At 38.4% G+C, this 27,892-nt stretch overlaps 2 protein-coding genes across 3 annotated transcripts in view; one reads left to right on the plus strand and one right to left on the minus strand.

Annotated features, from left to right (window-relative positions):
• The window catches only part of CIR1 (corepressor interacting with RBPJ, CIR1), a 47,391-nt gene extending 24,587 nt beyond the window's left edge, over nucleotides 1–22,804 (minus strand). Inside the window, exons 1-6 of the mRNA XM_054477373.2 lie at nucleotides 22,618–22,804; nucleotides 14,719–14,813; nucleotides 8,685–8,758; nucleotides 7,643–7,707; nucleotides 7,196–7,244; nucleotides 5,927–6,044 (exon numbers count right to left, since the gene is read on the minus strand). Coding sequence (XP_054333348.1) covers nucleotides 5,927–6,044; nucleotides 7,196–7,244; nucleotides 7,643–7,707; nucleotides 8,685–8,729 — 277 coding nt within the window. The 5' untranslated portion in view covers nucleotides 8,730–8,758; nucleotides 14,719–14,813; nucleotides 22,618–22,804. The remainder of the gene's footprint in view (nucleotides 1–5,926; nucleotides 6,045–7,195; nucleotides 7,245–7,642; nucleotides 7,708–8,684; nucleotides 8,759–14,718; nucleotides 14,814–22,617) is intronic.
• The window catches only part of SCRN3 (secernin 3), a 32,059-nt gene continuing 26,954 nt past the window's right edge, over nucleotides 22,788–27,892 (plus strand). The window contains exons 1-3 of one of the 2 annotated variants that reach the window (XM_054477370.2): nucleotides 22,788–22,883; nucleotides 25,337–25,503; nucleotides 26,980–27,161. In XM_054477370.2, the coding sequence (XP_054333345.1) occupies nucleotides 22,823–22,883; nucleotides 25,337–25,503; nucleotides 26,980–27,161 (410 nt within the window). In that variant the 5' untranslated portion in view covers nucleotides 22,788–22,822. The remainder of the gene's footprint in view (nucleotides 22,884–25,336; nucleotides 25,504–26,979; nucleotides 27,162–27,892) is intronic. The other variant, XM_054477371.2, reaches the window with a different exon arrangement.

Genomic DNA, 27,892 nt, shown 5'->3' on the forward strand with positions numbered 1-27,892 from the left:
AAAGGTACTTTGCTCCCAAATCATCAATTGTTCTTACATATAGTTTAAGCTGATGGTTCTCAACCTTGATGATGCCTAAGAAATAGATCAGTAACTTTCATCATTTTATGTGGCATCACAGATGGTGAAAGTTACTGATATTTTAAATCATAATTTTATCATAGAGTTCAGATATTCTAAGATACAAGATTTAAGAAATTAAAATATCCAATGTATTTACAAGTATTTGTTCTCAAACCATGTCAGTTTGAATGGAAAAACTGGAAATGGAAATTTCCCTAACATCTTATTCTATAAAGACTGAGACAAAGAATTAATTTAGTCGGCTAGTTATTTCTCATCATGAACATAGCTTTTACAACACACCAGTAACTCTGCTTTTTTTAGCTGTTCCAATTATTCTGAAAATAAGTTTAATATGGGAGTACAAAGGAAAACATTAGCCTTCTGAAGAATATCATGTGACATTCAATGTTTGAAAAGCCTAAATTTTAAGTTTCTTTTTAATCACACATTTTAATTTTAAAATAAAATTACCTGTAATTTCACCTAATTAACATACTACTTTCATTTTTGTTTCTTTCCAGTCCTAATTTACATGCCCATAGATTTATATTAGAATCACAGCATAGATTCAATTGTATTCCTTAGTTTACTTAAGATATCAACAGCTTACTTTGCCATTCCCCTAGGGCTGGATATTTAGACTGTTTACAATGGTGAAAAATTAGAAATGATGTTGAAAATGTCTTCCCTCACCTTGAAAAAAAAAAGCTCTTTCAACACATTACCATCTTTCCTTTTTCTCAATACTATCCCCGTGTGTGTGTGTGTGTGTGTGTGTGTGTGTGTGTGTGTGTATGTTTTGCCTGTTTCTTCACACACACACATACACACACACTCTTCCATGGCATTAATTTTGCTTACAGTGGTTTCACCAAACTTTCAGATCGTGAACGTCATCTTGGAGAGTAACATGCTCAGACTTCTCCCTCCTCTCAGGACTCTTCTTCAACAACCCCTCTGCAACAGGGGCTTGGGAACCAACATTTACACAAAATACTTAAGTGAACCTTTACATTAGGTAAGCTTGAGTAAACACTGGCTACAGCATCAGTGGCCAAGCCCTTTTGGCCAGCTTGTTGAGAGCCACTTAAATCTGTTGCTATCATTTAAAGTCATCCAAGTTAAATCTTCCGTGCTTATGTTTTTCTTTGAATCTTTCTTTTTTGGTCAACCTTTCTTTCTACCTAAGTTTTAATACTTCAGAGCTCATTTTAGTCCCACCTCCTCTATTAGCTACATAATTTAACACTCAGTTACTCTCTATTAAATAGAGCCTTACATAATACCGTACTTTGTTTTCCTGACTAGGTTGTAAACTGGGATTACTCTTTGTTATTTTGATGTGTCTGATTAGATTGTAAATCAGGGGTTGTGCCTGTATCTTCTATGAGCTTGGGTTCAAAAAATAAAACTTACTGGCTGATGTGCAAGATGTCAAATACAGAATTGGCAAATACAATTATTTCAAAAAGTAAGCAAAAAACTTCAGTGCTAAGAATTAAGCAAATGCAGGCAGAGAGATGTTAAGCAGCTTGCCTAAAGTTACACAGATACTAGGTAGCAAAGCAGTTAGCTATGTATGGAGCTACATAGACGCCTGGCTGTAAACCTGGTAGCTGTGTAGCTCCACAACTCCTCAGTCTGTGTGCTTAACCACTAAGTACATGGCTTCTCAGAACTGATGGTTTCCTCTATAAGAAAGGTTATTCCTTTTGCCTAAGATGCTCAATACTCTTTTCCCATGTCTTGCATGCCAGCATCCTTCCTGTCATTTAGGTCTCAGCTTAACATTGCTTCCTTAGAGAAGCCCTTCCTGATCACTTAATCTAAAGTAATTCCCCATTTAGTTCTTATCACAGTATCCAATTAAACATTCATCACAGAACTTATAAATACCTGATATTTTCTTATTTATTAGTTTACTGTGTGTCATTCCCAATATAATGAAAGGTTTGGTATTTTGTTCCTAGAGCCTAGAACAAGGCCTGGCACAGAAAAAGTGCTCCATAAACGATGACTGAATAAATATGTTTATCTTACCAACCACTGATGAACATTTAGGGTTGCTGCCAATCTTTCACGACTATAAATCTTTGAAAATCTGCCTTATCACTTTTTTTTAATAAATTACTGGAAGGCAAATTTCTAGGTAAAAAGGTATGCATGTTTTTCAGGCTTTTGATATATATCAGCAAATATATAACCTCTCCAGAAAGGTTGCTCTAATTTATCAAGAGAGGATTAAAATGTTCATTTTGGCTGGGCACGGTATATCACACCTGTAATCCCAGCACTTTGGGAGGCTGAGGTGGGATGATCATTTGAGCTCAGGAGTTTGAGACCAGCCTGGGCAACATGGTGAAACCCCATCTCTACAAAAAGTACAAAAATTAGCTGGGCATGGTGGCTTATGCCTGTGAGTCCCAGCTACTCAGGAGGCTGAGGTGAGGGGATTGCTTGAGCCTGGGAAGCAGAGGTTGCAGTGAGTTGAGACCTGTGTCACTGCCCTCCAGTCTGGGCAACAGGATGACACTCTGTCTCAAAAAAAAACCTAAAAAGCAAAATAAAATGTTCATTTTACCACATTTGTGCCAACACTGGATGCATACCTTCTAAAAATCTTTACCAAGGTTTGATGGGCAAAAAGGTAACATATTTTAGTTTTCATTCCTTTGGTTATTAATGTTGTTGAAAATATTTTCATATGTTTAATGGCCATCTGAATTCCTCCTTTTGTAAACTATCTTTATGTCCTTTGCTCCTTTGTGTTTGTGTATTCATCTTTTTCATATTGACTTGAAAGAACATTTTTGTTTTTGAGACAGTCTCGCTTTGTCACCTGGGCTGGAGCACAGTGGTGCAAACCTGGCTCACTGCAGCCTCAACCTTCTGGGCTCAAACGATCCTCCTGCCTCAGCCTCTCAAATAGCTGGGACTACAGGTGCAGACCACCAAGCCCAGCTAAATTTTTTTGTATTTTTTGTAGAGATGGGGTTTCATCATGTTGCCTAGGCTGGTCTCAAACTCCTGAGCTCAAGCAATCCTCCTGCCTTGGGCTTTCAACGTGCTGGGATTACAGGCATGAGCCACCACGCCCAGCCCTGAAAGAACATTTTATATGTTAGGGGTATCAGCCTCATGCAGAGAAACCATACTATTTCCACAAACGTAATGCTTCTCATCTTCTCCCACCCAGGTGCTCAATTCATTTAGATACAGAAAAAGAATCACTAATATGTAGACTTCTTAAGCCTGGTTACATAAATGTTAAAACTTGATAGGAACCAAATACTTGAGCATTTTTTCTACTTCATTCACTTGATCCTGAAAAAGTTCATTTTACTAAGGAATAGTACCACAGTAAAACCCCACCATAAGAGGGTTCCACAAATGTCAATTGTATAAATTGAGTGACTGAGTTATTATAAAGTTAATGAATAGAAATGGAGGGCTGGAGGGCCGGGAGCAGTGGCTCACGTTTGTAATCCCAGGACTTTGGGAGGCCGAGGCGAGTGGATCACGAGGTCAGGAGATCAAGACCATCCTGGCTAACATGGTGAAACCCCATCTCTACTAAAAATACAAAAAATTAGCCAGGCGTGGTGGTGGGCACCTGTAGTCCCAGCTACTCGGGACGCTGAGGCAGGAGAACGGCATGAACCCGGGAGGTGGAGCCCGCAGTGAGCCGAGATCCCACCACCGCACTCCAGCCTGGGTGGCAAAGCAAGACTCTGTCTCAGAAAAAAAAAAAAAAGAAGAAAGAAATGGAGGGCTGGAGAAGAGCCAATAACCAGCTTTATTATATCTGAATTCACATAATTGTGGGCATGTTTTTTTGACGTTTTAGTGTTTTCAATACTCTTAAAAACAGGTTAACTATTCAGTTAGCACAAGTTCTTTTGAATGTTAGCAGACTTTCTAATACAGACTCAAAAGAAATCAAGTCTACTGATTATTAAAAGAAAGCACTGAGTCTGGAGTCTATACTACTCAGGCTCAGAGTTACACAAGGCTGAGACATACAGACAACTACTTCTGCCTGTCCCAAGTCAACCCATGAGTCATGCAGTCGCAGGGGCACTATAAGGTTCGAGTGAAAGAAAAGATAAGATGCAATCCCTTCCAGAAAACAGGTTATACTTCCAGATATAACAACAAATCCCTGTGACTAAAAAAGAAGTGGTCAGAAATATTTGAGCCAATGGGTATATAACGTACACCACTCCATTTTCGTTGGGGCTTTATTTCCTTTGAGGCCTTTCTCCCTTCTTCTACTAGTTAGCTGGGGGCAAGGGAGGAGGAGGCATTAGGTATGTAAGCTTTTAAGGGTACCTGTACTGTGGTATCAGTGGGATGTTCTTTTGTCAGAGATTGCCAGACCTATTGTCTCACCTGACAATACTGAGCGAATAATTTCCTTCTACGTAAACTGCACAAATAGTTTCCTTCTACTTAAAAGGGGTTACTGGCCAGGCATGGTGGCTCAGGTCTGTAATCCCAGCACTTTGGGAGGCTGAGGCAGGTGGATCAATTTGAGCCCAGGAGTTCGAGACCAGCCTAGGCAACATGGCAAAACCCTATCTCTACTAAGAAATACAAAAACTAGCCAGGCATGGTGGTGTGTGTCAGTAGTCTCAGCTAGCTACTCGGGAGGCTGAGGTGGGAAGAGAGCTTGAGCCCAGGAATTGGAGGTTGCAGTGAGCCGAGATTGCGCCACTGCACTCCAGCCTGGGCAACAGAGCCAGACGCTGTCTCAAAAAAAAAAAAAAAAAAAAAAAAAACCCCAAACTTATTCATCAAATTCCTAAACTCCTAATAGGAGAACTGGCACTTTGAATCCTATAGCCTGAATCAGCTCGCTGGAAAGAAGCAGGATCTCTAGCTAGTGATTAGTGGCTGAAGAACGTACGTTGATTGAGGGTAAACCCTGGGCTCAGACTGAGGCAGCAGTGAAAGCCAAAGGGAGTCTAAGGAGGTGCATCACAGGCCTTGGTGGCCTGAGAGAACAGGGCTTCATGCCCAGAGCATCTGCTTCAGTAGAGCAGCCCTGCTTTTATATGTTCCGTATACTGAGGTTTCATGTTAGATTTCTTAAAAGAAAAAAAAAAAAGGTGCTAGCTGCTTTAAAAATGCAGGAAATCTCTGAGTTATACTATCACCCTTATTTTAAAATAAGGAGCTGAAGTTCATAAAAGTGAAAGGACTTGCTTAAGGTTACAGGATTAAACAGATTATTTCTATTATGATCTATTACAAGTTAGGGTTGGATTATTGTGCCTGTTTCAATAATATACTAACAAAGCACTAATAAATTTAAGTTAAAACTTCTCAGTTTAATATCTCTTTAGAAAAAGAACCAAAATAATCTAAACCAAATTAGACCAATTTTTCTGAAGTAGACAGTAATATGTAGGACAGTTACTTACTTTAAGTAAAAAACAATTTTAATGTACTCAGCTTTGTTTTTACCTCTACTAAAAAGAGATGGCTGCTGAGGCTTTCAGTACAGTCTATTTTTATAATTCAGGATATGAATATGAGAAATCAGCATTTTTTCCTTCCATTTTTAGGCTACTAGCCTGATAAACTATGTTTAATGTATTTAACTTTAAAACTTAGTTCATAGGGCCTTCGGCTGGAAAAATTAAACTTAATCCTATTATACAGCATTTCAATTCAACATATATGAACAGAGTTTCCCATTAATCATATTTTGGGAATGGTCTTAGTCAAAAACAAACAAACAAACAAGCCACACACACAAACCCAAATAAAACAATACCCAGAAACAGTAAAGAAAAATGTTGTTTTATCTTTCCTTGTTTGTCCTCTCCCGAAACAAATCATGTGTAGTGCCTACCTGAGCCATCAGTGGGAACCGAACTTGCATTGATTCCAGAAAGACCAAACAAAGGACATTCTCGATCTGTGTTGACATGACCCCATTTGTGACATTTAATGCACCTCACATTTCGAACCTGAGAAATAATGAATGTGATTTTGGTTACTAAAAAAGTAAGAATCTAACCAATGTTCAAATTCCTATTCCTTGATAGAATTTAAGCTAAATTACATTTTTAAAAGATCTCCAGGGAAAAAGACTCCAAACTATGTTTGGTAGTTTAATACAAAGACTAAAATCTTTCACTATAAATTTTGCCTAGAAACTAAGCTGACTCCCATTTCTTTTTGCTTCTCACTTGGTGGCAATATAATGTCATCCAAAAAGAAATGGTAAAATACCAAAAAGAATTATGTCATTATGTGAAGAATTTAAGCTTAAATTCTCTCATTTTAATAAGTAAACCTTTAAAGTTTCAAATTTCAAAACCCGGAGCTGGTAAACATTTTCTGTAAAGGTCCAAATGTAGTAAATATTTTAGGCTTTTTGGGACAGATGTTGTCTATTCTAACTACTCAACTCTGCTGCTGCAGTGGGAAAGCAGCCACAGCCAACAAGTAAATGAATAGGCAAAGCGGTGTTCCAATAAAACTTTCTTTACAAGGATTTGCTGTCTGATGATAGTCTGTCCTGATTCTAAACCAATAATAGATTTAAATCTTTTCTTGACCTTGAGCTGATTCTCCAAATTTTCTGAAAACTGCAGAGACCAATATCATTATAGCTCTCACTATAAAAGTTTGATTCCTGTCTTTTTTTTTTTTTTTGAGATGGAGTCTCGCTCTATTGCCCAGGCTGGAGTGCAATGGTGCAGTCTCGGATCACTGCAACCTCCACCTCCTGGGTTCCAGTGATTCTCCTGCCTCAGCCTCCTGAGTAGCTGGGATTACAGGCGCCTGCCCCTATGGCTGACTAATTTTTTGCATTTTTAGTAGAGACAGGGTTTCACCATGTCGGCCTGGCTGGTCTCGAACTCCTGACCTCGTGATCCGCCCACCTCGGCCTCCCAAAGCGCTGAAATTACAGGCGTGAGCCACCATGCCCAGCCTGATTCCTGTCTTTTATCAGCTTACTACATTTTATGTTTTCTCCTCTATTCCTTATATTATCTGATACAAATCAAAACCATAGTGCCCCTTTTCAGCTTAAACACCTTTTAGACAACAATATAAAGATACGTTTATTAAATAAAAATTATTCTTACAGAGTAAAATATGTGTCACTTGCCTGAATACCAAAGGGCTGATCTCTGATGTTCATGTCATCTTTGGCATATCTATTAAATAGAGGAAATGTACAAACACAATATTAAGAATAATTTAAAAAATTAAACAGCAGTTAATCAGAAAAATAGTTTTACAGTTCTAAGAACATTATGAAATATATTACTTCAGTAAGAATACAGAACTATAAAATCTATCTAGTATTTCCAAACACCATTTAGTTATTATGTGTCTAGTCTGATAATTTGTGATATTAAAAAAATGAAAAAGTATATAAAACAAGACTATGAGCAAACAGATTAGTTGAATAAGACAGCTAATTAAAATCATTAAAAATAACTTTTCACATCAGTTGCCTCCTCTAATGACTAAAAAAGCAACATAAGATGGGATATCAGTAAATATAAATTTAATGATACATATCTTGTCTTAAAAGTAAACCAATCCCTACTTTTCTCGTGGGGCTCCTTTCTGCCACTCAAATTTGTATTCGGTCTCTCCTTCTGTTTCTTCTTTCTAAAAACATTCATTGAAAATTCTTTTAATTTTTCCATATAATACAATAAATTGCAAGTAAATTCAGACATAGAAAATAGCACTTTACCTCTTTGTTTTCTTGATTGCATATCAAAAATATGGAAGAAAAAAGGTATGACAAGTTAAAAACTTCAATATAAAAATCTACTGTATACACTATGATATCATGTTATTTAATTGTCACTTATAAGAATTCATTAGTTTGACTTTTTTTCTTCTTTCACATGATAAAAATTCAGACCACTGCAGGATAAAATACAAAATTAAAATTAATAAGTATGTTAATTCCGTTTTTAAACTTTTTACTGTTCATTGACAGTGAATATTATGTTTTTTATTTACAAATGCATTAAATATTTAGTAAGAAGGACTAAAGATACATATGCAAATTATGAAAGAATAAGTGTACTTTGGACATGAAGGTTTTTTCCTTCTCAAAGGGCACATTATGAAATATCAGATTAGAAAGATATTTTTTAGTATTTATTCTGTTGTATGATTATAGTTTTTATTATCTTCACAGGATAACAGCAATTTTAAAAGATGGAGAGCAACTTTAAAAAAATATGTCATAGTACTTTTCCATCTTTAGCTGCAAACACATCAAAGACTTACAAGAAAAGGAAGGAGGCCAGGCGTGGTGGCTCACGCTCGTAATCCCAGCACTTTGGGAGGCCGAGGCAGGTAGATCACGAGGTCAGGAGTTCAAGACCAGCCTGGCCAACGTGGTGAAACTCTGTCTCTACTAAAGATACAAAAATTAGCTGGGCGTGGTGGCGTGCTCCTGTAATCCCAGCTACTCGGGAGGCTGAGGCAGGAGAATTGCTTGAAGCCAGGAGGTAGAGGTTGTAGTGTGTTGAGATGGCGCCACTGCACTCCAGCCTGGACGACAGGGCAAGACTCTACCTCAAAAAAAAAAAAAAAAAAAAAAAAAAGAAAAGGAAGGAGGTAAGTACCTTTTTTAGCTCCTGGTGGGGCTTCATACATGAAATTAAGGCCATTCTTTACACGTTCATCTCCCATAAGCAATCTAAGTGAAACAAGACAAAGTTAACGATTTTATGTAGGACAAAAAAAAAATTATAGAATAATCCACTCCCCACCAAAAAGCCTAAGGGAATTAAGATAAAATATTTTTGTTAGAAACAGAATTCTAAAACTTTACTCCACTAACTAGATTACATCTGAATGGAAATTAAACAGTGCTGTCTCTTTAGTAACTGGTTATAAGCTCTGAGACTTTCTTATTACCTGAAAGATCCTACCCATCCTAACAAAAAAGGGGAAAAATAACATGGTCATTTTTCTTACAGGATTTTCTTAAACCCTGAAATGCTGTGGAAATTATGACAACTTTGAAATCCCATATGCCATCACAAATTTACAATTTAGTTAAATAGTGCCAACACTTTTTCTTAATTGTAAGGGATCAAAAGGTTTTGTTTTTTCCCACCAAAAAAAGAAAAGGCAAAGGAATCAGTTTTGGAAAAAATTAGTCTCTCAGGGATTTCTTTAGGAAGTCAAATCCAACCAGGGCTTGTAAGAGTCACAGTAAATGAGAAAATAAAATTCTTTCGTGAGGTGAGTGAAAAAAGAATAATTTAAAGAAAGTCTACAGCTGGGCACAGTGGCTCACACCTGTAATCCCAGCACGTTGGGAGGCCAAAGCAAGTGGATCACCTGAGGTCAGGAGTTTGAGACCAGCCTGGTCAACATGGAGAAACCCTGTCTCTACCAAAAATATAAAAATTAGCCAGGTGTAGTGGTGCATGCCTGTAATCCCAGCTACTCGGGAGGCTGAGGCAGGAGAATCACTTGAACCTGGGAGGCGGAGGTTGCAGTGAGCCGAGATCGTGCCACTGGACTCCAGCCTGGGCGACAGAGCCAGGCTCTGTCTCAAAAACAACAACAGCAAAAAAGTCTACACATGCCAACTAGTATGATGGACTCAGTGTTTGATGCATGACAAAAATCACATTCTTTATAGTTCTGTTTTAACACTAAAAGTTCCCTGTTTGAGTTCTGTTTAAAAAAAGATACAGTAGGCTTTTTAGAAAAAAAAGCTCTGTAACAAATGGAATGACTGGTTCAGTCAAAGTTTTAATTCGTAAGATCCAAGTAAAAATAATAAAGAAGAAGGCTAAAGAGTGAATATAGTTTCTCCTTATATTTGGAAAAGACAATCACAAAGGATATATGACATGATTATAATTCCTCTCCTTATATCCACTGGATTCTATAAAGACCTGTAAAAAAGAAGCAAAAGGCCACAGGGATCTACATCCAATAGATGTAGATATAAATAGAGTGATATTCAGCAATAAAAGGGACTGAAGTACTGATACATGCAATACCATGGGTCAACTTCAAAAGCATTACGCTATGTGAAAGAAGCCAGTCACAAAAGACCACATTACATATGATCTAATTTATAGGTCATGCCCAGAATAGGTAAATCTATAGAGACAGCAAGTAAATTAGTGGCTGCTCAGCGCTGAGAGATAGAAGAGGAAAAAGGCAGGGGAATGAGAAGTGACTGCTAATGGGTAGAATATTTCTTTTTTGGATAATGTAAATGTTCTGAAATTAGATTACAGTGATGGCTCCAAAAGTCTAAATATATTTAAAAACAACAAACACTTTAAACAAGTGTATAAGTTACATCTTAAATTCACATCATTAAAAATATCAAAATCAGTTAGGCACGGGGGCTCACGTCTGTAATCCCAGCACTTTGGGAGGCTGAGACGGGTGGATCACCTGAGGTCAGGAGTTCGAGACCAGCTTGGCCAACATGGTGAAACTCCGTCTCTACTAAAAATACAAAAATTAGCCAGGTGTGGTGGCAGACGCCTGTAGTCCCAGCTACTCGGGAGGCTGAGGCACAAAAATCACTTGAACCTGGCGGGCAGAGGTTGGAGTGAGCCGAGATCACGCCACTGCACTCCAGGCTGGGCAATAGAGTGAGACTCCATCTCAAAAAAAAAAAAAAAAATCAAAATCAAATACACTGAAAGCCAAGCTCAGTATCACTAGTTATTAGGGAAATGCAAATCAAAATCACAATGAGATATCACCTTGCACTTACTGGCTGGCTATCTTCCAAAAAAAAAAAAAAGGAAAATAATAAATGTTAGAGAGGATATGGAGAAACTGAAACCCAACTCCATTACTAGTAGGAAATGTAAAATCGTGCAGTCACTGTGACAACCAGTTTTATGGTTCCTCAAAATGCTAAATATAAACCTACCATGTGATCCAGCAATTCCGCTCCTAGGTGTATACCCAAAGGAACTAAAAACAAGGACTTGACCAGGTATTTCTACGCCAATGTTTACAGCAGCATTATTCACAATAGCCAAAAGGTGGAAGTAACCCAATACTCAAACAGATGGATAAACAAAATGTGGTATGTACATACAAAAGAGAATTATTCAGCCACAAAAAGGAATACAGTGCTGATACATATTACAACATATATGAACCTCAGACACATTATACTAAGTGAAACAAGCCAGACACAAAGGAACAAATATATGATTCAATTTATATGAGACATTTAGAATAGGCAAATTCATAGACACAGAAAGTAGAATGGTGGTTGCCAGGGGCTGTGGGCCAAGGGGAATTGGGAATTCTTCTTTAATGGTTTAATGGTTACCAAGTTTCTGTTTGAGATAGCAAAAAAGTTTTGGAAATGATGATGGTTCACCACACTGAATTTAAGGGTACACTGAATTGCACACGTAAAATGGTAAATTTTATGCAATATATATTTTACAAACAAACCCACAGACAAACCATTTCACTTATATTTGTATTTTTTTATTTATTTCTCTTTCTTTGTTTTTTTGTTTTTTTTAGAGACAAAGTCTCACTATGTTGCCCATGCTGGTCTCAAACTCCTGGACTCAAGCAATCTTCCTGCCACAAAGTGTTGGGATTACAGGCATGAGCCATCGTCCCCAGTCCAATTCATTTATATTGAAACAAAAATAATAATAAAACCCAAACTAAAAGATTGTTTCCCACTTTATGCAAAAGTCAACACATATATAAAATAAAAGGTAAAGGTATAATATTGGTATTTTTGTTTTAACCTCAACTAAAAATTTACATAGATTTTTTTGACATCCCATAAAATCTTTGTATGTATCTAGACAGAATAATAAATGTGATTTTCAGCTGGGCGTGGTGGCTCATGCCTGTAATCCCAGCACTTTGGGAGGCCAAGGTGGGAGGATTGCTTGAGTCCAGGAGTTCAAGATCAGACTGATCAACACAGTGAGTGAGAGAACCTGTCTCTACAGAAAAGAAAAAATTACCCGGGTGTGGTTGTGCGCGCCTGTAGTTCCAGCTACTCATGAGGCTGAAGCAGGAGGATTGCTTGAACCCAGAAGTTTGAGGCTGCAGTGAGTTATAATCGTACCACTGCACTCCAGCCTGGGCAACAGAGTGAGACCTTCCTCTCAAAAAAAAAAAAAAAAAAAAAAAAAAAATTTTTTTTCATCTTAGGAAAAAAGTATAAAGTGGCTAAAGTGATTGATATAATAAACATTAAGAAATCTCTATGACAGTAAAAACTTAAAAGAGAAACAACAGATTACTGAAGAATGAAATTGGCTATCAAAAACAGTACTTTTGAATGAGGAAGAAATAAACACTTGGCAAATGACCAATTACTCATAAATTTGCATTCAAATGACCAAACCTAGAAGTAATAACATCTCAGTAGCAATGAACACACTTAGTGCTCAGATCCTGGTTTCTAAATATCATTCACCAATGAAAGGAATCTGGGTGCCTTGGAAAACTGGTTGATTCCAGTGCTGCAGCAAGGAAAATAAAAGACGAGTCTGACCATCTCGTGGGACCAGAAGCAGCATTAAAAAAAAAAAACAAAAAAAAAAACAGGGTTGGTGCATGTTAAATGGATATACGAGCCAATCTAACAAAGCTCTCAATGGCCCAAACTGAAACAACTGGAGCAAGAAAATAAGTAACAATAGTATTATATTATAATCCAAAGAATTAAATAAACAGCCATGAGTCCATATTGATAGAAAATTAATAATAACTAGATAAGGGAAATTCTTCCTTACAGAGGAATTCAAATTAATAAATGTAGAGGGAATGATAGAAATAGAAAATAACCATTAGAACATCACAGAAATAAATAACTGATGCAGGCAAGATCTATTGATGAATACCAAAATTAGGCAAAAGTCCAAGGAGAAACAGGGTATTTGCAGGGCTTCAAATATTAATTAAAAGGGAAAATAGTCTTTTTTTTAAGATAAAGAATAAACATGAACACTGTGATCTGTTTCAAACCTAGTTTTCCACCTCCACTCTGTTTTTATCCCTCTAACTCAACAACTGTTTCCTGAACACCGTCTCCATTTTCCAATATGTTTTTACTATTAATAATATAAAAATAAGGTTTTTTGTTGTTGTTGTTTATTTGAGACGGAGTTTCGCTCTTGTTGCCCAGGCTGGAGTTCAGTGGCGTGATCTTGGCTCATCACAACTTCTGCCTCCCAGGTTCAAGCAATTCTCCTGCCTCAGCCTCCTGAGTAGCTAGGATTACAGGCATGCACTACCAGGCTTGGCTAATTTTGTATTTCTTAGTAGAAATGGGGTTTCTCCATGTTGGTCAGGCTGGTCTCGAACTCCCGACCTCAGGTGATCTGCCCACCTTGGCCTCCCAAAGTGCTGAGATTACAGGCATGAGCCACCGCGCCCAACCAAATTAGGGTTTTTAAACAGTGATGCTATTGACATTTTGAACTAGATAGTTCTTTGTTGTGTGGAGCTGTCCTGTGCATTGTAGGCTGTTTTGCAGCATCCACAGTCTCCACCCACTAGATGTTGATAGCACCCCAGTCCGCAGTTGTGACAATCAAAATATTGTCAAAACAATGTCTCCAAACATTGCCACATGTTCCCTGGGCAGGGTGCGGGGGAGAGGGGGGTGCAAAAAACGGTGCTCAGTTGAGAACCACCTATCTAAATGCTTATCATTCTTCAGAGTTCAGCTTAAATGTCACCTCTTCCATAAAGTCTTTCGTTATCCTAAATAGAATTATTCTTTCCTATACTGGAAATACATGCTGTATTTTTAAAAGTAGTGTATGTTTTTAATACATCAGTTATTATATTTGGCCTTGAACTATATGTATGTATCTCTTACTAGGGTTTCTTAAGGGTAGAGAGAAACTACACTTCACACACTTTTATAGGTCCCTATAATACCACTTATTGCCGCGCATGGAGTAGGTACTCAACAAAAGTTACTAAGATTAAATGAAATTAGTGAGAAAGCTACTTAACTTTTATTTCTTTAACTTTCCTCTCAATATATTATATTTTAAAGAGTAGTAATAGTTTAGTATTACTTTGCTAAATTTCATATTTTGATTGAAAACTGAACTTCATGGACAATTTACCAAAACACCACTATTCGGTTGCTTGATTAACCAAGAGAAACCAGCTTCAGTGTTAGATCTGCATATACAAACACAATAGCTAAAGGCAGGTACCATGTTAGAAGACACCAATGAAGAACTCTAGTCACGATACAGCTTTTAACAGAACAATGACATGCATGTCAAATAAAGTCACTTTACTTTTCCTCTTGAAAGTATCCTGGGTATCTTTTCATTTGAGTATGTTAAAGAAATAAGTTTGTAAGAGGTCTCAGCAGTTCAAGTATAGACATGATTGTTCTTCTAAGCTTTGCCTAATTTGAGACTTGCTCAAAGACTGTATACGAGTCACATGAATCTATATTTTACGTGAATTATGGGTAAAGCTGGAAAAAGTGGCCATCTACAGGTATGAGAGTAAAAGAGATAGCCCTCATGGAAAGAAACGAATCCTATAATTGGGTATTTGATTCCAAAAAACTGACTTAATATATCATTCAGTAGGAAAATATTCCCATGAAATTGATAATTCTAGATATACTGGCATAACAGAATTTCTTACCTATTATCATATGATTCTTGTTCTTTAAGATATTGCTGCATCAATTCTTCTTGTTTCTTCTTATCATATGATATTTTCTGTTCTGCCATCCATACCTAGATTAGTGAAGTAAAAATGCAAATTAAATTGTTGAATTTAAATTAAAGTCTGCTTTTCTTGTATAATAAAATATAAAATGCAATTGTTTAAAGCAGGAGTGCCCAATCTTTTGTCTTCCCTGGGCCACAGAAAACACACTAATACACAGTGGAAGAAGAATTGTCTTGGGCCGCACAAAATATACTAACGATAGTCAATGAGCTAAAAAAAAAAAAAAAAGGGAAAAAAAATCTCATAATGTGTTAAGAAAGTTTACAAATTTGTGTTGGGCCGCATTCAGAGCTGTCCTGGGCCACATGTGACCCACAGGCCAAGAGCTGGATAAACTTGGCTGAAAGTTTACAACATAATCCAATTTGGCCGTAATTAAATCATTACAAATTAACACCTGAAAAATCTGAAGTGCCTTGATACGAGTTCTTTTTATTTTTGAGACGGAGTCTGGCTATTACCCAGGCTGGAGTGCAGTGGCACGATCTTGGCTCACTGCAACCTCTGCCTCCCAGGTTGAAGTGATTTTCCTGCCTCAGCCTCTGGAGTAGCTGGGATTACAGGAGCCTACCACCACACCAAATTAATTTTTTTGTATTTTTAGTAGAGAAGGGGTTTCGCTGTGTTGGCCAGGCTGGTCTTGAACTCCTGACCTCAGGCAATCCACCTGCCTCAGCCTCCCCAAGTGTTGGGATTACAGGCGTAAGCCACTGTGCCCAGTCCATAGAATGCTTTATATCAAGTTTTGGTTTTTTAAAAGCTGTACTTATAGTTTAAATTATGTTAACTATATTCATAGGTAGTCAATGTTATACATTTCTTATATATCCTTCCAAGATGTTCTAATATATATATATATATATGCAAAAGAACATATACAACATTCTTCTTATATAAATGGTAACATACTTTACACCAACACACACACGTACACAAAATATGTAAAAAATAAAATTATATACCATGGAGATCTGATATGGTTTGGCTGTGTCCCCATACAAATCTCATCTTGAATCATAGTTCCCATAATCCCCATGTGTCATGGGAGGGACCCGGTGGGATGTAATTCAATCATGGGGGCGGTTACACTTCATGCTGTTCTCATGACAGTGCGTGAGTTCTCACGAGATCCGGTGGTTTTATAAGGCATTTTTCCTCTTTTGCTCAGCACTTCTACTCACTGCTACCATGTGGAGAAGGACATGTTTGCTTCCCCTTCTGCCATGATTCTAAGTTTCCTGAGGCCTCCTCAGCCCTGTCAATTAAACCTCTTTCCTTTATAAATTACTCAGTCTTGGTTAATTCTTCATAGCAGCGTGAGAATAGACTAATATAGTAAATTGGTATAGGTAGAATGGAGTGCTGCTAAAAGGATACCCGAAAATGTGGAAGTGACTTTAGAACTGGGTAACAGGCAGAGGTTGGAACAGGAAAATGTGGGAAACTTTGGAACTTCCTAGAGAATTGGAGGGCTCAGAAAACAGGAAGATGTGGGAAAGTATGGAACTTCCTGGAGACTTGTTGAATGGCTTTAATCAAAATGCTGATAATAATATGGACAATGAAGTCCAGGATGAGGTGGTCTCAGATGGAGATGGGAAACCTTTTGGGAAGTGGAGTAAAAGTCTCTCTTGCTATGCAAAGAAACTGGTGGCATTTTGCCTCTGCCCCAGAGATCTATGGAATTTTGAACTTGAGAGAGATGACTTAAGGTATCCGGTAGAAGAAATTTCTAAGCAGTAAAGCATTCAAGAGGAAGCACAGCATAAAATTCTGGAAATTCTGCAGCCTGACAATGCAATAGAAAAGAAAACCCTATTTTCTGGGGAGAAATTCAAGCTGGCTGCAGAAATTTGCATAAATAATGAGAAGTAGAACATTAATCACCAAGACAAGGGAAAATGTCTCCAGGGTATGTCAGAGGCCTTCACAGCAGCCCCTCCCATCACAGGCCTGGAGGCCTAGGAGAAGGAAAAAAGTGGTTTCCTGGGCCAGGTCCAGCCTCCCAACTGCTGTGTACAACCTTTGGTCTTCGTGCCCTGCATTCCAGCCACTCCAGCTATGGCCACTGCTTCAGAGAATGCAAGCCCCAAACCTTGGCAGCTTTCATGTGATGTTGGGCCTGCAGGTGCGCAAAAGGCAAGAACTGAGGTTTGGGAACCTCAGTTTTCCCAGATTTCAGAAGATGTATGGAAACACCTGGATGTCCAGGCAGATGTTTGCTGCAGGGGTGGAACTCTCTTGGAGAACCTCTACTAGGGCAGTGCCGAAGGGAAATGTGGGGTCGGAGCCCCCACACAGAGTCCCTCCTGGGGTACTGCCTAGCGGAGCTGTGAGAAGAGGGCCACTGTCCTCCAGACCCCAGTATAGTAGATCCATCAACGTGCACCATGTGCCTGGAAAAGCCATAGACACTCAACACCAGCCCATGAAAGCATCCAGGAGTGGGGCTATACCCTGCAAAACCACAGGGGCAGAGCTGCCCAAGGCTGTGGGAGCCTACCTCTTGCATTAGCACACCCTGGATATGAGACATGAAGTCAAAGGAGATCCTTTTGGAACTTTAAGGCTTAATGACTGCCCTATTGGATTTTGGACTTGCATGGGGCCTGTAGCCCCTTTGTTTTGTCCAAATTGTCCCATTGGGAATGGGTGTATTTACCCAGTGCCTGTACTCCTATTGTATCCAGGAAGTCATTAACTTGCTTTTGATTTTACAGGCTCATAGGTGGAAGGGACTTGCCTTGTCTTACATGAGACTTTGGACTTAGACATTTGAGTTAATGCTGGAATGAGTTAAGACTTTGGTGGACTGTTGTAAGGGCAGGATTGTGTTTTGAAATGTGAGGACATGAGATCTGGAAGGGGCTGGGGTGGAATGATATGGTTTGGCTGTGTCCCCACCCAAATCTCATCTTGAATTGTAGTTCCCATAATCCCCGCGTATCATGGGAGGGACCCGATGGGAGGTAACTGAATTATAGGATCTGTTACCTCCATGGTGTTTTCATGATAGTGAGTTCTCACGAAATCTGATGGATAAAACCATTAGAAAAGGAGCTTTTCCTCTTTTGCTCGGCATTTCTCCTTGCTGCCACCATGTGAAGAAACACGTTTGCTTCCCCTTCTGCCATGATTTTAAGTTTCCTGAGGCCTCTCCAGCCCTGCAGAACTGCGAGTCAATTAAACTTCTTTCCTTATAAATTACCCAGTCTCAGGTATTTCTTCATAGCAGCATGAGAACAGACTAATACTAATACAAGACTAATATGGATCAGTAAACAAACACTTTCTTCTTTTGGGTGGTAAAGTTGCATATTGTGGGACTATACCATAATTTATAATTTATTTATCTCCTACTATATAAATGGGCACTTAAGAAATTTCCAGTATTTTGCTATTAAAAACTTTGCCGCAAGAACTCAATACACAGGTAATTTCAAACACATTTGACAGAGTTTTGAAAAGGATCAAGGCATGGCCAAGGGAAAAAACAGGGCAAGATATTACTGGCAGAGAGAATGACTCAGGCAAAGGCCCAGAGATATAAAATAGAACATAAGTAGTTCAATATTACTAACATATAAAATCTGAGGTTGGGCTGAGGCGGGCACATCACCTTAAGTCAGGAGTTCGAGACCAGCCTAGCCAACATGGTGAAACCCCATCTCTACTAAAAATTCAAAAATTAGCCAGGTGTGGTGGTGTGTATCTGTAATCCCAGCTACTCGGGAAGCTGAGGCAGGTGAATCACCTGAGCCTGGGAGGTAGAGGCTTCAGTGAGCTGAGACTGCATCACTGCACTCCAGCCTGGGCAACAGAGTGAGCCTCCCTCTCAAAAAATAAATAAATAAATAAATAAATCTGAGGTGGGAGAATAGTAGGAGGGGAGAAGGAGAAAAACGATGGAGTGAGATTACTTGGACTCAATCCTGTAATATTTTAATAAGGGGCTGAAAGAGATCAGATTTGTGCTTAAAAAAAGACAATTCTATCGAAATAACTTACATCCATACAATGGAATATTATTTAGCAATAAAAAGGAAAAAGTACTGATACATGCCATACCATGGATAACTTCAAAAACATTATGGTGAGAGTAGCCAGTCACAAAAGACCACAGATTGCATGATTCCATTTAAATGAATTTCCAGAATAGGCAAATCCACTAACAGAAAGTAGATTAGTGCTTGCCTAGGGCTGGAGAGAGGGAGAAGAGTTAAGGAGAAATGGGAGTGACTAACAGGTATGGGGGTTTCTTTTTTTTTTTTTTGAGACAGTGTCTCACTCTGTCACCCAGGCTGGAGTGCAGTGGCGCAATCTTGGCTCACTGCAAACTCCGCCTCCCAGGTTCATGCGATTCTCCTACCTCAGCCTCCCAAGTAGCTGGGATTACAAGCGCCCGCCACCACACCCAGCTAATTTTTGTATTTTTAGTAGAGACAGGGTTTCACCATGTTGGCCAGGCTGTCTTGAATTCCTGACCTCGGGTGATCCACCAGCCTCAGCCACCCAAAGTGCAGAGATTACAGGCGTGAGCCACCGTGCCCGACGGGGGTTTCTTTTTGGGGTGATGACAAAGTTCTAAAATTGTTTGTGGTAATGATTACTTAACTCCATGAATATATTTTAAAAACCACTAAACTGTACATTTTACATGGGTTTTGTATGATATGTAAATTTATCTCAGCAGAGCTGTTAAAATGAAAAATGACTATTCTGATGGCTGTGTAGTGAATGGATTTGAGAGGACTCAAGATTGGAGGCAGTAGAACCACTTAGGAAATGCAACGATATAGGTGAAAGATGACAAGGGTCTGAATTAAGACACAGGCAGTAGTGACAGAAAGGAAAGATGGATTCAAGAGATATTTGGAAGGTAAGACCAATAGCATTCAGTGATTGACTAGATAAAGGAGTGATGGGAAAAGGGATGAATCCTGAGCTTCTGGTTTGGGTAACAGGATGAACGATTGTTTTACTATCTATATTTCTACCCATATGAGATAGCAAGTATAAAAAGAGCTGATTTGGGGTAAAACATTTTTATATCAGATATGTTGAGTTTGAGGTGCCTATAGGATATCAAGATGCGAATGTCTAGTAGATAGCTGTCTTGAGCCACATCAAAGTTAAGAAGAGAAAACTGGGACTGCAGATTTGAGTCATGAGTAAACAGGCTAGTTAAAACGGGCTAGTTGGATGTGATTGCTTGGGGTAAGCATACTAAGTAAGCAAGAAGTGGGCCAAGGATGAAACTCTGGGGAACACTTATATTTTAGGAGCAGGCTAATAAAGATCCAGTGAAGTTGATGGGAAAAGAACAGTCTAATAAGAGAGCTGGAAAACTAGAAGGGAGTAGTTATTACAGCTAAGGGAACAGAGAGTTTCACAAAAAAGGGAGTTTACAGTGATGCTATTGTCAATAGCCAGTTTGTGAACTGTTTGCCAGTCCACAAGAAGACTAAAGAGCTTGGACCACAATGTAAATTAACTGCTTCCTTCATTAACAAAGTCAAGAAAAAAAAAAGAACAGCTGAACAAAACAGTGTATCCTGTGACATAAATGATTGAGGCAGCACATAACAATACATAACAGAGTGACCAGCAGATATACAGCATTCACTCTTATTTTTGGTGAGCAAATGAGACCTTAAAACCTACCGGACTTTTTATAAGCTTGGGAAACTGAAAACAAACAAGGAAAAAAAGAACCTACTGGACTTTAATAAACCCAACATGCCTAATTTTACAATTAGAATTTTCTTTCTTTTTAAACATAGATGGGGTCTCACTTTGTTGCCCATGCTGGTCTTGAATTCCTGGCCTCTCAAAGTGTTGGAATTATAGGTATGAGCCACCATACCTGGCCCTTAAAATTTTCATGGTGGAACTCTTTTGCACTCTTTGATCAAACTCCTTTGTTTCTTCCACTTCTATTTCTTAAAAAAAACAAAAAAAACAAAAAAAACCCACAACTTTACTGGAGTATGACATATAAAAACCTGTACATATTTAATGTATACAACCTGAGTTTGGTGACACGTATATCCCTGTGAAACCATCACCACAATCTACACTATAAACATATCCATCACCTCCAAAAGTTTCCTCCTACCCTAATAAATTTTTCTATTTATCTTCATTTAATATAGTTCCTTTATCCTTAGTTAATAAAGAATGCTAAAGGTTACCCCCTCTCCCCATAAAGTGTTAACTATCTAGAAAGCTCTGCTAATCAAAAACATTTCATTCTTCTCCTCTATCCTGGGAAAAGTATAAAACAGATCAAAGAGGCCAACAATATTTGGTACATTTTACATAACACTTTACACGGATGAGAAGAATGTAGGTTCTAAGCCTATAACTGCTTTACGGAATTTCTCATAGTGGACTTGCAAAAGTTATTCTCCATGGATTTCTTTTTTCTTGTAAGAAAGCTGATACATTGAAATTTATAAAGCGAAATGTCAAAAGTTCCAGTAAAAAGTTATGATTTCTCAGGTATATTTGTCTCTAAACAGCAAATAAGCAAGCACCTGAATTCCATCTAATCTCTTCATTCTTGTAAAAATAGTAACACTGACCCCCTAAGTATGCAGAGAAAGGAAATGTCTGTGTTTGGTGTCAAAAGTTATTGAGCCAACCAAATACAAGAAACCTCTCCCTCCCACAGTTGCAACCACACAAACACAAACTGGTGCAGTGGAAAAATCACTGGGTTAATCAGGTGTTCCAGATCCTAGTTCTGGTACAACATTTAACTAGCTGTGTAACTCTTGGCAAATTTGTTTCCTCATTTATAAAATGAGGAGATGGGGCTTGGATGATTACCAAAGAGCTTTCAAGGTGTATCTGTGTTATTAAAATTTCATGGGGGAGTTATTAAGAAAAAATGTTTAATAAGACTCCTTAGGAAGGTAACAGTGAAAAAAAGTTGAGAATCACTGGTCTAGAAGTGAGAGTATATAGCAGTATCTCATCACCTCAACTCGTTCTAAAAACAAATAAAAGCTTAGTTATTTTCACAAGTTTCTATGTAGGGGCAATCAACATTTTATTGAGCACCTCCTCTCTGTAGTGGACACAGTGATAGATGCCTATGTTGTTTCAAATCCTTTATCTCCACTATTTCACTTAATCCTCACAATTAAGTCAATCATCCTTAATTTACAGATTAAAAGACTGAGGGTCAGATATTACAAATATTTTGTGCAAGGTCTTAAGGCTAAAAGTGACTGCTCGAATAACTAGAATCCAGGTTTGACTCCAAAGCCGATTCTTCCTACTTCACTCTTCAGCTTTTCATTACTATGATATTCACCAAGGTATTACACCTGGTAGACCTGTAATTATGTAAAACACTAAACTTCAACGAGGTCATTAAAAAGACACTAGATTATTGGGTAAATTTTTTAAAGATCCATCTTAAATAAACGGGGAGACTTCTTTGTACAGAAAAGTAGAGTTCAGAAGCCGTGATCCCTGGGATCCGAAAAGACAAAAAACCAGAATCAGCTGAGGGAAGTACTGCAGAATTTTGACGTTAGTCTTCACATATTATGGATTTACATTCTGGCCGACAAAGATTCTCTAGGCCACCGGTCTCCTCGCTGTTGCAGAATAAACGCTGAGGACCCGCTGCGTCAGCGAGCTGCTCAGCAGAGAAAGGCGAGACCACCAGGGCTTTAGGCCTAGAGAAGCGGAGGCTGTCCTAGGGATCTCAGAGACACCGCCACATTCACTTCCAGCAGCCTCTGGGAAGGCAGTCCCAGTGGGCCTGATCCCTCCCTGGGTCTGTTTACTCACTTTTTTAATATTGGATTTGGAGGCAGGATGAAAGTCTTTCTTGCACATGAAGTTGGCGAAGGATTTCCCCATCTTGGAACTGGAACTAGGGAAAGCAGGAGCTAGATCTGTAAGCAACGTAAACAAACTCAGCCTCCTAACCGGAACTGCGTTTCCATCAGCAAGGGGAACTTCCGAGATCAAAGGTGACAGCTTCCGGCAACTGATGCCTCCGCTGGCCACTCCTCTCTCCGTCCACCTGTCACTTCGGGTAGCTGGGAGGCCAGGTGAGGGGCGCGCACGGGGGAGGGGCGTGCATAGTTGAGACAGAAACCGGGAAGACCCAACTGTGGCGCGGCACTGCTTGACCGAGGGGCTCCGGAGCCCAGCTGCACCGGCTGTGGTTTGAGCGCCCAGGCCCGGGGTGCGGGGTGGACCGCGGCGGCCCTTCGACCAAAGGTGCTTGAAGCTCGAGCCCATTACTTTCTGTGAACTCTGACTCGAGCTGCAAAAACTTTTCTGCACTGTTTTTCTCATCTATGTTATGAAGATAATAATTCCGGCCCTAACCGTAGTATGCTTGCGAGAATCCAACCGTATGATGTTTCTGAAAGCGCCGGCTGAACTAAGAGCGCGTGAAATACAGACAGCTCTGCAAGAATGGAGGCCCTGTCTATTTTGTCCCCAGCTGTACGGTGCTGGCGCCGAAAGACGTTCAATAAATACTTATTGAATGACGAATACGCGTTAGGAGTTGGTAAAATCTCTCAAGGCTTCACCTCCTCAGTGGGCTAGGTGCCATTCTAACCAGGGGGCAAGTTTCCTTAGCTTTCCCTACGACCCCAGTTAGGCAGCTCAGGTTACCTATTGCAGCTTGATGGCCCTTGGGACTCCAGGTGTTTGAGTGGACGTGGCTGCTACTGCAGCAGGTGATCCACCAGCCAAATTCTCTATCAGGGTAATGTTAAGAATAAACCTTGGCCGGGCGCGGTAGCTCACGCCTGTAATCCCAGCACTTTGGGAGGCCAAGGTGGGTGGATCACCTGAGGTCAGGAGTTCAAGTCCAGCCTGGCCAACATGGTGAAACCCCATCTCTACTAAAAATACCAAAAAATTAGCCGGGTGTGGTGGCACGCACCTGTAATCCCAGCTACTCGGGAGGCTGAGGCAGGAGAATCACTTGAACCCGGGAGGCGGAGGTTGCAGTGAGCCGAGACTGCGCCATTGCACTCCAGCCCGGGCAACAAGAGTTAAACTCCATCAAAAAAAAAAAAAAAAAAAAAGAATAAGCCTTTATGAGAAATTTTCTCTCCTACAAAATAATAACAATAACAGCTTTCATGTGAGTATCTACTGTGTTCTATGCACTGTGCAAAACACTTTACGTGTTGCCTTATTAAGTTCTCATAACAACCCATCAAATAGTGTCTTTTATTTTTCTGATGAGGCAGAAGGCATAGGGAAGAGAGAGATTAAATAGTCTTGCAAAGTTATATAGTGATGGAACTAACTATAAAACACAAATAGAAGGAGATCCAGGACATAAGGGTTGAAATACAGAAAGAAAATAACAGAAGCCATCAAGACATCAGACTTCTCCTCACTGAGGAGAAGAGGAAAACCCTTAGGAGTTTCAGGCTGAAGTTTTTATTTAGTCATTTTGTTTTCTTTTTAAGGAAACATTTATTATATTTAAATTTTGTTTTTAAATTGCTAGCATCTGCCTGTGTAAAGCCATCTTAAGGTTTTGTCATTATTAAAGGAAAGAAGGAAACTCTGTAAAACAATGTGTCTGTTCTGGCAGCAAAATAAAGACCTTTAGGTGTTCTATTGTAAGTGAAGATCTAAGATTTTCCAAGTTACAACTGAAGAGGTAATCTAGATATTAAAGTATATAATTGCGATTTATAAATTAAATATGTGAACTTTCTCCTAGAAATATCAGCAATTTGGAATTATATTGACATATTTTTGTCTGAATCAATGAGTGTTTCAAAATTTCAGTCTCATCAGAATTATAATCTGTATTATTTCCTAGCTCAAATAAGACCCCTCCTTCCTTCCTTTGAGGAAGTACTGGGCACATAAGATTGTTTTCCATAAGACAAGTTCCAGCAATGAGAATACAAAGATTAGTAAGACATACTCCCAGCCCTCAAGGATCTCATTGTCCAGTAAAGGGACTTATATATACACAAATGTAATGGAATCTAGCCTTTACAACGGTAGAGCTAGGTACATGGATTCCCAAATATGGAAATGGTGAAACGAAATTCAGGGAAGACTTTAGGAGAGAAAGGTCTTAGAGAATAAATATGAACTATACACTAGAAGAAGGTAGTTCTCATTGCCATTTTCTTATTGAGTTGTAGTACAAGATTGAGTCCCAAGTCATATTCTTACTGATTTTTAGGCTATAGTATACAAAATGTAAAACTTTAATGAACAGCCAAGCACGGTTACTCATGCCTTTAATCCCAGGGCTTTGGGAGGCAGAAGGGGGAGGATCTCCTGAGCCCAGGAGTTCCAGGCTGCAGTAAGCCCTGATCATACAACTGCACTCCAGCCTGGGTGAAAGAGCTACACCTTGTCTCCAAAAAATAAAAATAAAAAAATCAAAGCTTTAATGAACATCCTTAATTAGATGTGGCAATAATATCCTTTGGTCATTGAGTAAAACTCTTTATTTTTATATACTTAAAAGTGTTTTTTTATTTTAAAACATCTGTATAATTTTCAGTTAAAAAAATGGAACCTTTTTCCTGTGACACTTTCGTGGCATTACCTCCAGCAACAGTCGATAACAGGATTATTTTTGGAAAAAATTCAGATAGACTCTGTGATGAAGTACAAGAGGTGGTTTATTTTCCTCCTGCAGTTCATGATAACCTGGGAGAACGTCTTAAGGTAGGTGAAATAAATGTTTTGTTAGCAATATGCCTTTTAAAAATATCATAAAGTTATTTCTATAAATAGCAATTTGGAAGAAACCGTAGAAGTTAAAATTGAGGAACTTACATTTGAAAAATAAATGAGTCAGAAATAAACTGTGATCTTTTATTTCAGTGATTTGGAGGAAGTTGAAATAACAATAATAAAATTATCCATTCTTTGAATAAATATTTGAATGCTTTCCATATGCAAGCATGTTAGATAGGGCAAGAGATTTAAAGTCAGCTGTCAAGCCTCTGTTCCAGGAGCTTAGAGTCTAGTATAGGAATAAGATGTGTATGCATTATACCCCATTATAAAATAGGATGGTTTAAATGCTAAATTTAAGTAACAGTAGCATGCTGTGGCAGCAGAAGAGAATGAACATTTAATTCAGCTTGGAGTTAGCTGGAATTTGATGGACAAAAAGGATTCTGATTCTGAATTGGTATAGGTTCTACTTGATGTAGAATAGGAAAGTCATCCCAGACTTTGGGAATGACAGTTTTACGACACATCAAAAAAGGTTTATTAGGCCCTATGTTAACACTATCAATATACATTTTATGCGGTTACTTGGTAGTATACACATTAATTAAAGGATCCTTTAAAAACTTATTTAAAAAACCCATTTAATGTGGAACTTAAAATGAGAGCTTCAAATTATGCTATTGTTGCTAATTCATACTTTTTAGATTTTATTTTATTGATATTCTAATATTAAAACATATTAAATATTAGACTTTTCTCTGTATCCTATGCCATATTTTTTTCTTTTGCTAAGACCACTTATTCATCTGTGATACCACTTCCACTTTATTTCTTCATATTTAAATATAGCATGTCCTGTAAACCAGTGGTTCTCATTCTTTTCATTACTGTGGACATACCTAATGGATGACTTCAAAATGTGATGTGAGATTCCTATGACAAAACTCTTGTATTCAAAGGCTACCATATGAGTAATTATATCACTAATCAAGAAACACTGGATATTGAGGTTGAGAACTACTTCCTTAAGCTTCAACTCACACATCTACAAAAATGTTTCAAGATATTACATCTAGAGACCATCTTTCTCCTGAGCTCCAATAGCAGCTTGTCTTCACTTCATGACCCTAATACTTTACACTTTATTTTATCTTAATGTACAAGTTTTAGTTTCTCAAAAGTGAGATCTTTATCTGATTCATCTTTGTAACTAACATATCTCTTGACAGAATGTTTTATAATAGGAAATGCTCAGCAAATATTTGAATGAATAAATATTTTAGGGTTATTCTGAATATGTTTTAAGGGTAATGCCTTTATTATTGAAAATTTCAATTTGTTTATATTTCCTTTACCTCTTTCATAACTGTTTTGTCTTCTGACTGATTTTTTTAAATTCTGGATTTTGATAACTTTTCTGGTTTTGTGGTTCTTGCTATGACTTTTTTTTTTTTTTTACAGTGTACATATATAGAAATTGATCAAGTTTCTGAAACATATGCTGTTGTCCTGAGTCGCCCAGCGTGGTTGTGGGGGGCAGAAATGGGAGCCAATGAGCATGGAGTTTGCATTGGGAATGAAGCTGTATGGGGAAGAGAAGAAGTTTGTGATGAAGAAGCACTATTAGGAATGGACCTTGTCAGGTTATTTTTTGTTACATTTTATACTACAGACCTTGTCTAAATTTATAATTTTTGTGTAACTCTTACTTGTTTTATTTTCCTATTTTTGAGGGGGCTTTGATACTTTGCAGTTTGTGTCAAAATGGTTTAAAGTACTGGCATGCAATTTCATGACTCTCAGTTTTGTTTGTTTTTTTAAAATTAATTAATTTTTATTTTTTTGAGATGAGATCTCACTGTGTCATGCAGGCTGGAGTATAATGGTGTGATCATGGCTCACTGTGGCCTTGAATTCCTGAGCTCAAGCCATCATCCCACCTGAGTCACCCAAGTAGCTTGGATCAAAGGCACGTGCCACCACACTTGGCTAATTTTTAATTTAAAAAAATTTTTTTTTCAGAGACTAGGGTCTTGCTATGTTGCTTACACTTGTATTGAACTCCTGCCTCTAGCCATTCTTCTGCCTCAGCTCCTGAGTGACTGGGATTACAAGCACAGGCACCATGCCCAGCTTTCAGATATTATTATTTGGGAGAAGGGAAGAAGTAGGAAATTATAATTCATTGGAAGTACCTAACATACTTTAATCATACCTTAACTAATTCTCACAATATCCTCATGGGCTATCGTGCTCATTTTACAAATGAGATGGCTGAGGTTCAGAGATAAAGTAACTTGACAGTGAATTACCAACTTCGAATTTGATAGGTTTGTTTGACTCCAGAAACTTTATTTCCATGATTCCAAACTGA

The sequence above is a fragment of the Pongo pygmaeus genome, chromosome 11 (genome assembly GCF_028885625.2).
Source record: "Pongo pygmaeus isolate AG05252 chromosome 11, NHGRI_mPonPyg2-v2.0_pri, whole genome shotgun sequence".
Classification (NCBI taxonomy): domain Eukaryota; kingdom Metazoa; phylum Chordata; class Mammalia; order Primates; family Hominidae; genus Pongo; species Pongo pygmaeus.